General features: G+C 38.6%; 1 protein-coding gene across 8 annotated transcripts in view; it reads left to right on the top strand.

Annotated features, from left to right (window-relative positions):
* The window catches only part of BCL11B (BCL11 transcription factor B), a 102,272-nt gene extending 87,024 nt beyond the window's left edge, over positions 1 to 15,248 (top strand). For all 8 annotated transcript variants that reach the window (XM_050957200.1, XM_050957199.1, XM_050957193.1 and 5 more), the window contains one exon: positions 8,161 to 15,248. In XM_050957200.1, coding sequence (XP_050813157.1) covers positions 8,161 to 10,172 — 2,012 coding nt within the window. In that variant the 3' untranslated portion in view covers positions 10,173 to 15,248. The remainder of the gene's footprint in view (positions 1 to 8,160) is intronic.
* Positions 15,249 to 18,430: the final 3,182 nt, after the last annotated feature.

Raw genomic sequence — 18,430 nt, 5'->3', positions numbered from 1 at the left:
AGCAGGAGATGCACATGCATATGTGAGCATAACTTGGCACAAAGTGACAGCTAAGGTGCGTGATTGGCAATTGGTCTTTTTGTTTTTCCCTGGGTTGTGTAAAAGAGTTTATTTAGCAAGAAAATAATGTTTATTATTGATTACAATACTGATGCTTTGGTGTCTCGCTGAATATTTGCTCAGTGTGGGCCTGACCCAATGCCTTTTGAAATCAATGGAGAACTCCAGTAGACTTCAGTGAGCATCCGTATTTGTGGACCAACTCTTAACCCTGCTGAAGACAATATTTTGCCACTGGCTTCAGTGTGGCAAAGATTTGGCTATACATAAAAATATTAGTATATTGGAGCAAGAAATAATGAAATCAGTTAGTGCTATTATAAATTGTCCGCCTGGGAGAAACAAATTCTCTTCTGAGTATTTTGTTATTAATTAAAGGCCGTGTTGGAGAAGGGCTCCTTAACAGAGTTGGAGAATACTCAGTATGAAAGCTTATCTGAAGCCTTTCCAATCACGGCAGAGCAATTATTATTATTAATCATGTTTATTAGGGCAGTGCCTAAGGACCAACCAAATAATGGGGCCCCATTGTGCTCGGTGCTCTATAGAGTAGTAAACGAGGCAAGACAGATGCTGGATGGGAAAAAGGAGTATAATATGCACAAGCAGAGTGAACAATGTCATAGCAGCAAATGTCATGTTAGTTCTATTTTTTTTAGGGGGAGGGATTTAAGTAGGGCAGTAGAAACTAATGGAAAGAAAAAGAAAAGTGAAGGGAGAGGGAATATAGAAGGGAAGGGAGGTGAGGACAGGACGAGGATAGAGAAGGTTGGAGGAGAAGTGTGGAGTGAAGCTGAAGTAAAGAGACTGTGATGGCTGGAGATGGAAACTGCCCTTGCCCTCTTTCTGCTCCCATTCCCATTATTTCCCCTCCCACCTTCTCCATCCCCAATTTTTCCCTTCACCTGACCTCATTCAAAAATTTCACCTCCCCAGATTCCAGCAGGCTCCTTGGACACTCATTCCTGCTCTCTTTCTCCTTTACCTTCAATTCCTTCTCTCTGACCTTCCAGCAGGCACCTGTTTAAATCCCTATGTGCAGTGGGATGAGTGGTCTATCAGGCACTCTTTGCCTTATCGAGGCCAGCCAGTGTAATCTCTTTAAGCCCCCACCTCCCCAGGTGTTGAGGCTACACTATGACAGCGACATCCCAGAATCCATGTCCTCCTCCTCTTAATCCAAGATCTCAGGAGAATGCTAAATCTGATGTGCTCTGAGGTGGATTTTAGCAAAGCAGGGAGGTTAGTCGGCAGTCAGGAGAGGAACGAATATTTATCTGAGTTGGGAACTGAGTGGTTCAGGAAAGTAATAATCAGGTCTGGAGACATTCTACCTAAGTCAAAAGAGGCCAACATTTTTTTGCCATCTGATGGCTGATTTGTGGTCTGTGTGAAATGCATTGGTAGTCTTAGTCCTGTTTTCAATAAACAAGTGTCATTTTCACAGGACACATCAGTGCTCAATAGTCATTGCAAGATTTGAATGGACGTGAAGACTATTGTCTAGTAACATCCAATGAGCCATCCCTTCAGAACAAGTCTGACATTGCCTGGGTTATGTAGGGAAGTATGCACTCTACTAGTAGTCTTTGGATGGACCGAAGATTTAGGGGTTATGTCATTTCGTCAGCTTTCACTGGCATCAAACTGAGCTATTATTAAAGAAGTGTAAAAGTCAATGGTTCAGTCTTCGTTTGGGGTGCAGGTTAAAGCACTGGGTTGGCGGTGCTTTGGAATTGGAGATCTAGGTCCAGGTCTTGGCTTTCCCACATACCACATCTCGGACATTGAAAAGACCTCCCAGTGCCTCAGTTGCCCTTCTGTAAAACAGAGATTAAAATATTTCCCTACCTCACAGGGATATTGTGGGAAGAAATTCATTAATGTTTGTGAGGTGCTCATATATTATGGTGATAAGGTCAAAGAAGTAAGTAGATTAATATTCTAGCTTGTTTTGGAGAGCTCAATTAATGGCACAGTTTGTGAAACCATTTCTGGGAGAAAAGACACTGGGGCAAAATTGTGCTATTGGATCAGTATCACAGATCTCTTTGGAATGCTCCATAGAGCTGGCATGTGGGCGATGCAACAGAGATTCCCACTGTGGATTGCTAGGAAGGATTTGGTCCCATCCTTGATATGCTGTCAAATGTTATGTACTCATAGATCTTGTTCACCATGGAACTCTAAATCTTTTTAGTGTTTAATGTCCTTTTCTTTAATGTGAGCTGGTCTTATGAGGAGACTTGTTAAACCAGTGGTTTCAATTATGGCATTTTAATTTAATAATTCAATTAAAGGTGTGTTTTTATTGAGCATCAACGCTACCTTTATAGGTAGTATTAGAGTAACTAGCATAATAAGAAGGAGTAATTATTTAAATGCTCATTAAAAAATCAAGTGGCAGAAGGCAAGAGTAACACTGGTGGAATGATTGTAGGAACCGGAGACATGTCTGTTCCTGAGTGTTAATGGGGTCCTTTCTCTAAAGCTTGCAAGTTTCTACTTTTCCTGAACTTCTAAAGCTGCAGTAAAGCAGTATTAAAATTCCTAATGTTTTTACTGCTGCTGTCATAACTTTCTAAAGCATACCAGAAACATTACCTAGAATGTATTGCTAGAGGTAAAGAATGGCAGTAGTTATATGGACCCAACTTTGTGTATGCCACAGTTCTAGTGAGGGTCATGCGTGTCTGATTAAAGGGGGGAGTTTATTCTCTTGTTACAGCTAATGGAATTATTCAGTCCTGCTGAGTTCGTAAGGCAGAGAATGTCTCGGTAGTCCAAACAGAAAACAATGAATTCTGTCAAGTTCTGATCACACTATGATTATTGTTCAATATGACACCGAATATCTTGAAGCATTTAGGAGGAAATTCACCTCTGCTGCTGAGGACTCAAGGTTGAGCCTATATAGGGAGGGTGTGAACTGATTGCTTGTGGAGGGCCTCTGCATCACAAAACCAAGTTGTGCATTGGTCACAAATAGGCCTGCAGAGCGCCAGCTGGGAGCTCCATGATTATACATACGCGTTGGAGCAGCTGACTCACAAAATCTAGTTGCTCTAGCATTAAGCAGAAGTTCGGATGGGTGGAATTTACTCCACCTACCTGTCTGCTAGGTGCCCAACATAAAACCAGAATTTTATAGGTGGGCAGGGGGCAAGGAAGCTGAATTTAGCTTTGTTTTGTACCGTTTATTAAAAAGAAAAAAAAAGTCTTGTTATTGTTTTGACATTTTGAATGAAACTTAATCAGTCACATAGCAAGGGAGGGAACAAATGTTAATATTTCTGGCAAAGACAACCTTTAGCTATTATATGCAGAAAAGACAGAAGTGTTCAATAAATTCACGGTCTATAATTACTTACTCAGGGGAGGGATATATGATACTAGAGAGCTCTTTAATCTAACAGATAAAGGCATAACAAGATCCAGTGGCTGGAAATTGAACTCAGCAAAGTTCAAACTGGAAATAAGATAAAAAAAAATTTAATAGAGGGGATAATCAACATTTGGAACAGACTATCAAGGGAATTGGTAGATTCTGCATCACTTGGAGTCTTTAAATCAAAATTGGCTGTCCTTCTAAATATATGATCTAGTTCAACCATAAATTGTTGGACTAGATGCAGGAAGCAATGAACTCCATGGCCTGCTTTATGCATGAGGTCAGACTGGATGATCATAGCAGTCCCTTTTGGCCTTAAAATTTATGTATCTCTGAATCTGTAAACATGTGTCCCCGGTCATGTTACTTTCTGTAGGTGCCCATCCTATGCTCTGAGTTCTCATCCCACTATATAAATTACAGTATGAGGACTGGTCATCTCATCATAAATAAATACCCACCAATTAATAAGGATAATAAAATAAACTCAAGCCCTCCTTTGCTCCCCCAGAAGCCATTGACATCAGAAATTTTGTCTGCTTAAAGATGATAGTGTCATGCCTACATTCTTGAAATGTGTTCATTGAGGCCCCATTTAATAAAGCAACTAACATATGCTTAATTTTAAGCACATGTAATCCCATGCCTATTCAACAAAGCAGTTAAACATATACTTAAGTTTCATTGACTTCAGTGGGATTACTCATGTTGCTTAAAATTAAGCATGTACTTAAGAGATAAAGAGGGCATGGCATAGCCACTGTAGCTAGTTGTTATAAAGGGGTTATTTAACTTCAGTGAGATGGGCAAGAGACTATGCCATATATCAAAAGAAGCCTTATAACAAAGAGTTTTACAGTGTAGGTGCACTGCATTATTAAATATAAGAATCATTTCTGAGAAATACATGGCTGTTCCTGGGCATGTTTAAAATATTTAGCAAGTTTTAGACTATAAAAATGTTCGGAGTGGATCTTCAAAGACTTTTTGACATTGTTCTGTACTTAAAAGTGAGCATCTACACTGCTCAGGGCAACTTCTAGGCAAGATAACCATGAAGTGATAATATGGAAATGAACATTTTATTTTATTTTTTAAAAAAGATGCATCTAGGGAGAGCCTTTGAGGGTTGTGAAAGTATTAAAAAGAAAAGAAAAAGAAAAAGCTGTCAGAGGCCTGGTAGCCAGGTAGCCTGCAGTCAGTTTTGCCATTGTGTAGGGGTCTCCTGAACAGAAGAGTTTAGAGGCGTAAAAACTAAATAAAACAAAAAGAGAGAGTACTGATTCTGTTACGACCGATATCTCATAATTCTTGTCTCAGCAATAAACACTAATTTGCTCTGTTTGAAAGAAAACTAAAAAGGAGCTGGTGAGAAGGAACTTTCCTCACTTGAATTTCACAGAGGTGAAGTTTTGGAGAACAAAACAAAACATCTGAGCTTCATATAACATGTAGTAGCAAGCTCCTAGCCAGCTGCCATTTTGAGGCTAATTTTTTTAATCAGCCATTTCAGTTTTAAATTAGCCTTGATCCTCAGCCTGCCCAGGAATTCCTTTTCTTACATATGTGCCTTTTCTGAAGTAAACTTTTTTTTTAACCTGCAGCTGAGGTTTTTTTGGTTTTGTTTGGATTTTGTCAGTTCTTGTACTAGATGAGCAAGCTTATAAGAACACATACACACGTGTGTGTGCATGCATGCGTGTGCACGCGTGCACAAAATTAAAAATAGAATAAAATATCATGCACAGTGTGACTTTTAAAAATGAAAAAATTGAACAGCTGTGGGTAATAAATTGATTAATTAGAGTGGATAAAATGGAGGTGAAGGGTGCAGAGCACTCTCTCTTTGGAAGATACGTGACCTTGTAAGACACTGCACTTCATTTGCTATTAGATCGCACTTGAGAAAGGGCTTTATTAAAACCATTCTAGGGTGAGCTGAGGTAAAACATATTGTTAAAAAAAGCTTTTGACAGAATATCTTATAGACTTCAGTGTGCTTCAGTGATTTCTGTCACTTTTTATACTACATATATTGCTGTTCAAGAAAAGTTAAGTCTAGACATTTTCATCATATTTCTATAAGAAACAGAAATTTAAATAGTTGAAGTAATAATGGGAGCATTTAATGTTGCTTCGACTTCAGAGTTGACATAAAACTCTATAACTGCCTCATCACTAAGTAGATTTTAAAGGATACTGTATCTGCTCCATTTGGTGTGTGCATGCAGCTCTTATTAATGTCAATAAGAGTTATGTATGCATGTTAGAAGGAGAATATAGCCCCCTCTCTTTTATTTACAATAGCTATTGTTACAGATTAATCACAAAAGTTTAGCATATTACTCTTAATTATCTCCCCTCCAAGCGCAAAATAAGAACCTGTGGGAAAAGATCACGTCAATCAAACAAAAGTGCATTCCACGCCAGATTAGTTTTTTGTAAAAGGCCTGATTCTACCACCTTGACTCACATGAATAGGCTATTAAAATCAGTAGCAGTGCTTGTGGTGTAAGGAACTACTCCTCCCAAAATATTCTACTGAATATTAAAAATAGGTCTATTTAGGTGAGTCAAGGTGGTAGAATCAGATATAATTTTCTCTATTCTCCCTTTTTGTAGGCACTCGGATGCTGTGATGATAAGGCCAGATAAGCTGGATGGGTAGATAGATATCCCCCAAATTCTCTCTGTCTAAGGTTTCCTTGTCAGGAGCCATTTCTGGAAGCTTAGAACACTGGAATACAGTCAGTGGCAGTTATTCTTCTCATAGACTATCAGGGTTGGAAGGGACCTCAGAAGGTCATCTAGTCCAACCCCCTGCTCAAAGCAGGACCAATCCCCAGACATTTTTCCCCTAGATTCCTAAATGGCTCCCTCAAGGATTGAATTTACAACCCTGGGTTTAGCAGGTCAATGCTTAAACCACTGAGCTATCCCTGCCCCTTCCCTCCTTTTTTTTGGTGTGTTTTGGCTTAAGGTTTCTTGGTCCCCATCGGCATGTCTAAACTGCAGTTAAACACCTGCAGCCGGCCCATGTCTGTTAACTAAGGCTTGCTGGATTTGGGCTGCGGGGCTATAAAATTGCATTGTAGATGTTCAGGCTCGGACTGGAGCCCAGGCTCTGGGACCACATGATAGGGGAAGGTCCCAGAGCCTGGGTTCCAATCCGAGCCCGAATGTCTACACTACAATTTTATAGCCCCGCAGCCAGAGTCAGCTGATACAGGCCATCCACAAGTGCTTTATTGCAGTGTAGACATAGCCTGTGAGTCACTTAGCTTTAAAAAGGTAGTTTTGATAGTACAGTTAATTCACCTATAAACACTTTTGTTTTCAAGCATAATGGTTGAGCAACAGGCTTCTGCATAACCTAATACCTACAACTGGAAGTGGGCTGAAAAATTTAGATCCAGAGCCAAACTCTTGCAGTTGTTGCAAGCTGGGATTTGGTTCAGTTCATTATGCAGAGGGAAAGACGGGACGCTCAGTCCCAGTTCTGAACTTCAAAACGTGTATGGCATTTGGGGTCAGGGCTCTGGTTTAGGTCCATCACTGCGTAGAATATATTAAGTCATAGAAAGAAATCCAAGAATTCAATTTTAGTTTTTCCATAAAAGGTAGCTACTTTCAAAGAGACACTTAAAAAAAAAAAGTCCTGAAGTGTGATTTTCAAGCTGACATGTATTTATGCATTTATAGGTGTTAGACTGCTGCGGGAGCAGTAAAGGGGAAAAGACCACATTTTTGAAGATAGTAAAAAGTTTATATTGTGTCCAGGGCTGGAATATTTTAGCTAGTAAAATTATGACTGTACTGCGGGCTTGTCCACACCTGTCTTTTATGTAAACCGAATCAGGGTTAAAGGAATGTTTCCCACCTTATACAGTTGTTCAAAGGAGGCTAGAAAGGCAAATAGAAAGCCATGTTTTTGGCTCTGGTTACTATTTCTGCGATGGAGGCCAGGCTCAGACTCAGAAATTCTTGGGATCCAGTTCAAGCACTGCCCGACATTTGTTACTGTTAATTGCAACTGTGCTGTCAGCTTTGATTACTGGATATTTCACTTGAGTGGCTTCTTGGTGTTTTGGCAGAGAGAATGTCAAAGTGGTTTATACAGGGATACGTTTTCCAAGCTCCTGTTGACTTTAATGGGACTTGTGCAGATAAATACCCACCTACTGCTTTAAAAATTTAGGGGACAGCATGATTGAAGCATGTTTAAACGAATGCAGCAAAGATCTGGGGTGACTGCTGAGTAAAGTATATAAAAATGTAAAATTAAAGACTGAACGTGATACCACAGCCTATTTAGGTACCATAAAACTGATCTGCCTACTACATCACATTTTCTTTTGACTTTATACATAGCATTAAATCCCTTGAAACAAGTATTTTTACATGGAATAAATGTGTGAAGCGAGTTTGATCCCTATATTCCAAAAATATGCCTATATAAGGTTTTGTATGATATAGTATATAAAGACATACTACACATAATGCAAGTATGTGTCATGTATGCGAATAAACATGTTGGATGAGTAAATACACTGGGCAACATTTTATATCAATCAATAAATTGCAATTAAATCTCCCTTTCAGAAATTCCAAGGACTAAATTTGTTAACAAAATAAAGTACATGCCAGTGGTATTTAAATATTCTCCATTGTATTATTTTTTGAGTATTCTCTCTCTTTTTATTTTTTAGGTAAAGATGAGCCTTCAAGCTATATTTGCACAACATGCAAGCAGCCTTTTAATAGCGCTTGGTTCTTGCTTCAGCATGCCCAGAACACACATGGATTCCGCATCTACCTGGAAACCAGCCCTTCAAACAGTTCCCTTACTCCACGCATCACCATCCCTCCTCCTCTGGGACCAGAGACTGTTGCACAGTCCCCGCTGATGAATTTCCTTGGAGACAACAACCCTTTTAGTCTTTTGCGGATGACGGGCCCCATCCTACGTGATCACCCCGGATTTGGTGAGGGTCGGCTCCCCAACACACCTCCACTGTTCAGCCCACCGCCTCGTCATCATCTGGATCCACATCGCCTTAGTGCCGAAGAAATGGGGTTAGTTGCCCAGCATCCCAGTGCCTTTGACAGAGTTATGCGTTTAAACCCCATGGCAATTGAGTCCCCAGCGATGGATTTCTCCAGAAGGCTTCGAGAACTGGCAGGAAACAATTCTACCCCTCCTCCAGTCTCACCGAATCGTACCAACCCTATGCATCGCTTGTTGAATCCTTTCCAGCCTAGCCCTAAATCACCCTTTTTGAGCACTCCGCCATTGCCACCAATGCCCCCAAGCAGCACTACGCCGCCGCAGCCTCAGGCGAAGAGTAAGTCCTGTGAATTCTGTGGGAAAACATTCAAGTTCCAGAGTAATCTTATCGTGCACCGACGCAGTCATACAGGAGAAAAGCCCTACAAATGTCAACTCTGTGATCATGCTTGCTCCCAGGCCAGCAAGCTAAAACGTCATATGAAAACACATATGCACAAAGCTGGCTCCATGACAGGCAGGTCAGATGATGGACTCTCCACCACAAGTTCTCCTGAGCCAGGCACAAGTGAGCTCACTGGAGAGGGACTAAAATCCAGTGAGACAGATTTCAGGAATGAGAGTGATCCCTCTCTGGGCCATGACAATGAAGAAGAGGAAGAAGAAGAGGAGGAGGAAGAGGAGCTTGAAAACGAGAGCAGGCCAGAGTCAAGCTTCAGCATGGACTCAGAGCTAAGTCGTAACCGAGAGAATGGTTCCAAATCGCTACCAGATGAAAAATCCCTTGTTCTTGGAAAAGTTATAGAGAATGTAAGTCTCGGTGCCATCCAGCAATACAATGACATGCTAGCTGAAAAACAAAAGAGGAGTAGCTTCATGAAAAGGTCTTCTGATCAGCGAGACCTGTGTCCTCGAGACCTCTGTCAGAGAGACACAGGCGATGAAGACTCAGTGGCAGGAGAACTTGACCGCACTGAGGAAGGGACGGTCAATGGAAGAAACTTTGGCCCAGGTGAGCCCTTCCCAGGCTTGTTCCCTCGCAAGCCAACACCTATCACGAGCCCCAGTTTAAACAACTCTTCTAAAAGAATAAAAATAGAGAAAGATTTGGACTTACCACCAGCAACAATAATACCTTCTGAAAATGTTTACTCCCAGTGGCTGGTAGGGTATGCAGCATCAAGGCACTTCATGAAGGATCCGTTTCTAGGATTCACAGACTCCCGACAATCCCCCTTTGCAACTTCTTCTGAGCATTCTTCAGAGAACGGAAGCCTGCGTTTCTCCACTCCACCAGGTGACATGCTAGATGGGGGTCTCTCAGGGCGCAGTGGGACAGCGAGCGGAGGCAGCACTCCCCACATCAGTGGACCTGGTCCCGGTCGACCCAGTTCAAAGGAAGGGCGGAGGAGCGATACATGCGAGTACTGTGGCAAGGTCTTTAAGAACTGCAGCAACTTAACGGTGCACCGCCGGAGCCACACTGGAGAGCGGCCTTACAAATGCGAGCTCTGCAACTATGCATGTGCCCAGAGCAGTAAGCTGACACGTCATATGAAAACGCATGGCCAGATAGGGAAGGAGGTCTACCGCTGCGACATTTGCCAGATGCCCTTCAGTGTTTACAGCACCCTGGAGAAACACATGAAAAAGTGGCATGGAGAACATTTGCTGACAAATGACGTCAAAATTGAGCAGGCAGAAAGAAGCTAAGACCCCCACTGGGTTAAATCAGGGGTCTAGGTAACATTTAATTTGTACAGTTTAACTATTGCCAACTGAGAAAAGCTGACCTAACTTGCCTCCGTAAACATAACTTAGCATAACTATAGTAGGTGCCAGACCTTGGCACTTAAATATAACCTGTGTCTACAAAGTTCTATTAAACCTGAGGGTTGATTAAGGCAGTAAAATTGTGGAGCCTTTTAACTGTGCAATAATTTCTGTATTTATTGGGTTTTTGTAATTTTTTGGCATGTGCAGGTACTTTTTTTTTTTTTATTCTTTCTGTTTAAATTTCTTTTAAAATTTTGTTGGGTATCCCTTTTTAATTTTACCCAGTAGTAGCCTGAGATTACTTGCATTGTAGGGGGAGAGGCATATCTTTTTAAATTATAATTTTGGGGCCGCTGCTTTGTTGAAATTTAAGCTAAGCATGTGTAATTTCTTGTGAAGAAGCCAACATTTTAACTGAATTCTTCTTCTTCTTCTTCCTTTTTTATAAAATAACCTTGGAGATTAGGGAAAATAAAATTGTACAGCGGATAACAATCTTTAAAATTAGCACTTTCTTTTGGAATTGGATCTGGTATGTAGCACTGACAATGTCGCTAAAGATAGAGGCCTTTTCTGTGTAGACTTCAACATTCAAGTTATGTCAACTAAAAAGACATGGGTGCAGGTATTTTCTGAAGGCAGCTACATTGAACAAAGCAATAGCATTCTTAATTGTGGATTATTATCAGATAGTTTCTTAGCGTTATTAATGATATGTACTGAGATGCCGCCATTTTGTCACATGTTCCAGGTTCAGTAATTAAAATAACCGAAAGAATCCTCACAGTTGTAATAAAAGCTCTTTTAAGGTATTGTAGCATCCTTCTCCACCCTTGGATGAATGAAATGCCATTCTTTTAGTTTCTCTCTCTCTCACACACACACGCACGCATGCACACACACACACCCCTAAACAAGTTTGAGATATATGTACAAACCACCAACTTAGCTCAGTAGTATACTGCAACTAGAATCACTATAATTAAGGCAGTTGTAACTAGGGCTGATTGGTAGTTTCTCAATCCGATAGAATTTATAAGGTATTTGGATGGCGAGTAGAAAATATCAGGATTATCTCATATAATGCACAACAATGTTATTGTGAGGAAGGGGAAAAAGTAATCATTATACATGTGATGGGCTGATTCTGCTCCCACTGAAGTCAATGAGAGTTTTCCCATTGACTTAATTGGGAGCAGGAGCAGGCCCTATATGAGCAAAGCATTGTAGGAAAAAAAATGCAGCTGCTCTGTGTTCCAGTTGTTTTATTTTTTAGCATAATAGGACTAATAATAACGAAGAGTGGACAATTAAGCTTAGACATTTTCATTATGTTGACCCGCACTTTAAAACTTTTGTTTGTGTTTAAGAGAAAATGGCTTCTGAACAAGAAATTACAGCATATTCTTCTCCTTGGCCCAAAGGTGGGTTAAACTGTAAGGGAACAGCTGAGATTAAGTGTCAGTGTTGCTAAGCATGGCATTCACAATACTGGCACTATAAAGAAAAATAAAATAAAAATAATTTATTGGACAGTTTTTCTACTGCCATTCAATTTGACGTGAGTGCCTTGAAAACTGATCTTCCTATCTGAGTCTCTTGAGACAAATGCAAAACGTTTTTGTGAAATGAAAAGACTTTTAAAAAAGTAAAACAAGAAAAGTACATTCTTTAAGGGGAAAAAAAAGAGCCACATTTACTTTAAAAAAATTACTGGTTGAAGATAGTGGACATGAAAATGCCATAAGACCCAATCAAATGAAGATGCATACCCAGCACAACTTCGGACATCCATTAGCTGAATTATTCTCAGCCTTTTTTTTTTTCAGGACAACGCTGCTTAGGAAATGGAATGGAAATGATTTACTGCTGAATTAAAACTCATATGACACAAATTACGAGTTATCATTGAATGAAAAAAAAACAATTCAGGAACAATGGCGAATTTTTTTTAAAAGTTAAATTTAGTGCACTCTGTCTTAAAATACGTTTACAGTATTGAATACATACAAGGGTAAAAAAATTGTGTGTATGTGTGTTTGAGCAATCTTTTTTTTTTCAAAGTTTGCTTAATAGGTTATTAAAAAAAATGCCATGATGGCCATGTGTATATTGTTTTCTTTTGGTGACGGGGTTTTAGTATATATTATATATATTAAAATTTCTTGATTACTGTAAAAGTGGACCAGTATTTGTAATAATGGAGAATGCTTGGGCATTTTACAAAACCAGAAAGAAAAAACAAAAAAACAAAAAACCAGAAAAAAAAAACCTTTTCTTTTTTCCTTGAAAATGTTGCAGTAAAATTTAAATGGTGGGTCTATAAATTTGTTCTTGTCACTGTAACTGTAAAGTCTTGAGTTTTAGTAAATTTTTTTCTGCCTTGGGTGTTGAATTTTTATTTCAAAAAATGTATAGAAACTTGTATTTGAGGATTAAAAGGTGATTGCTACACCACGTAGAAAAAGTATGTAGAAAAAAGTGCTTAATATTGTTATTGCTTTGCAGAAAAAAATCACGTTTCTGACCTATACCTATTTTTCTCTTCCCCCTCTCCTCCCTTCTGGAATGGATATTGATATTGGTTGATTCATATGATGTAGGCACTCGCTGTATTTTTACTGAAGCTTGTAATTTTTTAACTGTACGCTTGTCCTTTTAAAGGGATTTAATGTACCTTTTTGTTAGTGAATTTGGAAATAAAAATAAAAACAAACAAACAGGCTGCCAATAATATATTTTTTTAATTTGGCAGGATAAAATATTGCAAAAAAAAATAATTTGTATGTTAAGTCCTTATTGTACAGGAAAAAAAGGGGGGGGGGAGAGGGGTTGTTAGACGACCTTTAAGTAAAAGAAACAAAACAAAATAACTAAGTGTTTTTTTTGTTTTTCATTTTATTTTATTTTGTTCACAAATGATTTTAGTTTGTATATATATTTTTTTTGTCAGAAATGGCCTACAAAAAAAAAAAGTGCTGTTCCCACAGGGCTCTAATATCTTCAAAGTTGCCTGGACCCCTTGCATCAAGGTTTTACCAGGTATGGGTGAACCAGGCTGGAGGATTATTGCCTATTCATGTTAAGGGAAATTCAGTTTTTGTAAAGATGTTTGAAGTAACATTCCACAGATTCCTCTTCTAAAGAGAGAGAGAGGAGATTCCCCCCCCTTGCAAATGAGTAGCTGTTTATAGCATCTTCTCTACCACCACTGCCTCCCACTCACTCCCCTAACTCCTGCCCTCCAGAATAAAGTAAATTTACTCTTTAAAAGCGAGAGCTGTTGCATCTGCTTTGTCACAGGTAAAGTGACCTGCTCTTGGTACAATTGTAATTTGGATTGAAGTAAAATTGGTCCAGGCACAGCCCTCGTTTTCCCTGTCAGAACAGGACCTATTCCATGTACAGGTCTTGCCAGTCCATGTTATTATCTGCTTTGCTGCTGTACTCCTAATTGTACATTCCATAAATTTCTGAATGTTTGAGGGACTGGGATGAAATTCTGTGCCTTTTGATTTCTCTTTTCTATTCTCTCTCTTTCTTTTTTTTCGGTCGGGATGGGGGCACATAGCAGAAGTAGCAATGACAGTCTATTCAATATTTTAAGGTGGGAGAGAAGGAGGAAATTGCATTGTTTCAGAAAAAGGTGGTAAAAAACACCATGGCAAATTCTTCCTTCACTTTCATCTGTGCAGTGCAGTTGAAGCCATTGAGATGGCATGGTTGTTACTCAGAGCAGAATTTGACCCAGCTATCTTGCAGATGCTGCCTTCTTGCTTGACTACACCCTATCCTAAGATTTACCTATTGGGTGAAGTTTTAATTTCAATTATGCTGGTGTAAATCAGGATTAATTCATAAGATTTACTCCTGATTTATACCAGTGTAACAGAGATCAGAATCTGGCCCCTTAAAGGCATATACTAATCTTTGTTACACTGGTGTAAATCTGGAGTAACCTCATGGAATTCAGTGGAGTACCCTTGAATATACACCAGTATAATGAAAATCAGCACTGAATCCTAGGTTTCCAGTCTAAGACCAGTTCCTTGAAAGAAAAAAAAATCAACTTTCATTTTAAAACAAATTGCTTAGGAGCACCACTAGTCCTATTGTTTCTTACTAAGGTAGTTAAACCAGCAGTTGTCTAATCGTGTGACTTAAATCATTCATAAACCAACAGTAAGTCACCCAAAAAGCACAAGGAATGTGTTTCTACAGACTGTAGTAACAATGGAGACCCTCTTTTTCCTATTTAGGAGAATCATATTTTACTAGGCCATAAGCACAATATTACATAGACATACAGTAGCTATTATGCTGCCATATTTATATTCACAGTTCAGTTTAACATTTATTTAAGTTGAAATTTATTACTTCCAGTGCCCACTTCTGTTTCCATTGAAGTCAGTTGCAAAACTTCAGCTGACTTCTGTGGGAGCAGGGTTTTTTGGGAAGGAAAATATCTATATGAAAAAAAAGGGTCAAAAATCAGCATTTCATCCCAGTCCTGAGTACAAGACAGTCCAAGGTTTTGTTTATCACAAGCAAAGTCATTTTTATGGTGCTCTCTGTATTTTAGAACTGCAAAGCAAAGTAATGTTGATTTAAGTTGTTTGCATTTGTACCGGCAAGGCAAAATATTTTTATTACCTTTTTCTATTACTTATTGTATGAGCTTTTGTTGTTTACTTGGAGGTTTTGTCTTTTACTACAAGTTTGGAACTATTTATTATTGCTTGGTATTTGTGCTCTGTTTAAAAAACAAGAGCACTTTTTTTTTTATTATGGATAAAATGTTGAGATGGCTGGAGGTCATTTCAATATGGCTTAGTGAAATATTTATTGTTCCTTTTATTCTCTGTACAAGATTTTTGGCCTCTTTTTTCCCTTATTGTCACCAATGTTGAGTTCAGCATGTGTCTACCATTTCATTTGTACGCTCGTTCAAAACAACGTTTGTTCCAATTTCAAGTTATAAAAATAAATTGGACTTTTGACTTGATCTCCAAATCTTGTCTTTCCTGTTTATTTTAAATTTGGGAGGACCTGAAAAACTGAGGATCATTAGACTTACGGAATATCTTTGTATCAGTTCAGTTAGGTATGGATTCAGGAAAGCATCCCTATTCAGGAAGGGCCCTTGAGCACTTGTTTAACTTTAAGCATGTGCTTAAATCCCACTAAAGCCAATGAGACTTAAGTGTATACTTTAAGTAAAGCACATGCTTAAGGGCTTTCCTGAATTGGAGCCTTAAGCAATGCAACCTGAAGCATGTTTGAAACACTTAAAATGTCCCGGAACAAGTAGCTTTAAGTACTAGAAGGTAAGCGTGATTGTTTCTGTTTTTTCTGAGCTGAACTTTGCTCTCAAGCCCCCACCCAGAAAAGTACTTAAGGATATACTTCACTTTCAGCGTGTGAGCAGTCCCAGCGGTTTAAGTTTGTTGGGGGCTTTGCTGGATCAGGGCCTCTGTTCTCTAATGTAAATATGGAGTAACGCCATTCATTGACTTAACTGAGAGCAGAATTTGGCCCACGCAGTATGGGCTTCCAAGCAATATTTTACATACACCAAAATTTACCTGTAGATACACATTTGCCCTTTTGACTGAGTGCAGAGGGAGTTATGTATATGCATCAAAAGGCAGAATTAGGCTCGATTTGGAGAGTATTGTAAAGATGGAGACAGTTATATCTCAACAGAATCTACCACCTTCTTCTTCCCTATCAAGCCAACACTTTTAACAAGTGTAAGAAAACCTTGACTAGGATAATTGTATACAACACTGCTATTAGACAATTCAAGATTTATTTGTGAAGCTTTGATGGCCAGATTCTTAACTTACTTAGGTCCTGATACAGCAAAATATGTTAGCAGGTGCCATATTTCTAAGTTTGTGAGTAATCTTGTCTTCAATAGGTATACTCATGCTTAAATTATGCTTTGGTCAAACACAGGTTACTGGGCTCAATATAGGTGTAACTGGGTGAAATTTAAAGGCCTGTAATATACAGGAGGTCAGATGATCAGATGGTCCCTCGTGCCCTTAATATCTATGAATCTTAAAGTTGTGTGTATGCTTATGTGCTTTGCTGAATAGGGGCTAGACTGATGTAATAGTTAAACTATTCTAACAGTTATGGTAGTGTGAGGTGAGAATCAGGCTCTTCGACAATTACATTGGATTAAAGTTCATGCTCTTATAGTTTCCAAAATGCCAAGTAAGGTACATCTTAAAGGCACTCTGCAACAGAAGAATTCATTTAAAGGACACTATATTTTATTTTTATGTTTCACATATTTTTCATTTCATTGTGCATTTTCCCTAAACAGTAAGACCTGATTCTGATCTCTCTCACTACTGGTTTATGCCACTTTGTAGCTTCACTGACTTAAACTCCTCAGATTCGCTGGTGTGAATGAAAGATCAGAATTAGGCCCATTTCTTAGACTATTAATGAAAAGTGAAACAACAAATACTAGCAAAGCAAACAGGTTCACAAATTCAAATGAATATTTGTAGAATGTTTTTGCAGTATTTGCCAAGCTTTGATCGTATTCTGATTTTTCTTGTGCATGGGTATAAATCAGGACGTACTCTGTTGAAATCAGTGGAGTTACACCAGTTTAGTACAACTGTTGTGAAATCAGAATCAGGCCTCCAGTAATCAAGATCTGATAAGCAATGAACTGAAAAGTATTTTAAACTTAAAAACAAAATTCTTATAACTCAATTTTTCTTTTCAGAATCCCTTTAAATTACCTTTTCCTTAGCATTATTGTAATAAAGGAACATGAGGTTACAAAGCCAATTTAATTTTGAAGGGCCTGATTCTTACTTATATTAATTTGAGACCAGTGTAGCTTTATGGATTTACATAAATATATGTGAGATCAGAATCTGAGCCAGTGAGTTTACTGGCAGGAAGTTTACATAAATTTTAGGGCCATATTGCAGAATATTAGCAGAAAATATAACTACTAATATTCACACCATACAGTGGATTCTAAGGGTTGCATTGCATTCTAAGGCCCGTCAGGGAACAGAAATGTACATGTGATCTATGTGTCCAGTCAAAATAGCTTGAAGATTGTACACTTGCAATGAGAGATTTGTGAACAAACCAAGAATTTGTTGTAGAAATCATTCAGGAAATAATTCTGAATAACAGATACATTTAAGAAAATTTGATCATTTTATAAAACAAAAAAAAGAGACAATATTTGTCTAGTGGTTGATTTGCTATGAATTATTCTCCTAGCTCAGCTAAACACTGACCCTTACTTATTCAATGACAACATGTATTCCATTTTCTGTCAGATGACAGACTATTCTTTCCTAGAAAGGAATACACATGTTAGAGATGGAAAAGACCCATTCATTCGTATCGTCCATCCCTTACCAAATGCAAGATTGTTCCCTACAGTACATTTCCTAAATGTTATTATAGGCAGAATAGGATAAAACATCATTTCATATTTTAATTCTAAAAATATATGATTGTTTAAAAAAAAGTGTGAACCTATTCTGTCCCTATCACTTTTCTTGTAGGTTTTATCATGGCAAGTTACAGTATGGGACTACTCTGTTGGTCAAAGTAATGCACATTTTTAAGTGCGTAGGTGGATCAGGGCTTTGAAATGAAAACTATTTCAGGAAAATACAGTTCTAATTACACTTTCCAATCAATCACTGGTCATGGGGCAAGTATGCTACATAGAGATGAAATACCCAGTACAGATTTCCTTTTTTCACACATCTTCATGTGTTTGGATTTAGACGGGGGTGTGTGTGTGTGTGTGTGTGTGCGTGCGTGCGTGCGCGCACCTAGATGCTTGAGACTATCTCCTGCAGCAAGTTCAGACCATTTAGATATTTTCATGTGGAGCTGGCAGGCTACAGCACTGATTAAGGTTGAAGTCATTGGTATATCAGAGCACATCAAAGCTAATGAAAATGAGAAGGAAAGCAATCAGTGTAGTGATACATATATCTACACAGAGTGGCGATCAATTAAAATAACTTCAAAAATATATACAGTGCTCTTTAAAAAAAAAAAGGTTTGACCATTGAGAATTATTGTTTTTCAGTTTAGCCTGTGGTGTTCTATGTGTGTAGGGTGGTGGTGTTTGTGTTTGCTTGTATAATATATGAAATCAGATTCAGCTCTCTGGTACACTGGCGAAAATC

This window comes from Gopherus flavomarginatus, chromosome 5 (assembly GCF_025201925.1).
Source record: "Gopherus flavomarginatus isolate rGopFla2 chromosome 5, rGopFla2.mat.asm, whole genome shotgun sequence".
NCBI classification, from domain to species: Eukaryota; Metazoa; Chordata; order Testudines; family Testudinidae; genus Gopherus; species Gopherus flavomarginatus.
This window is presented reverse-complemented; position numbering and strand designations above follow the sequence as displayed.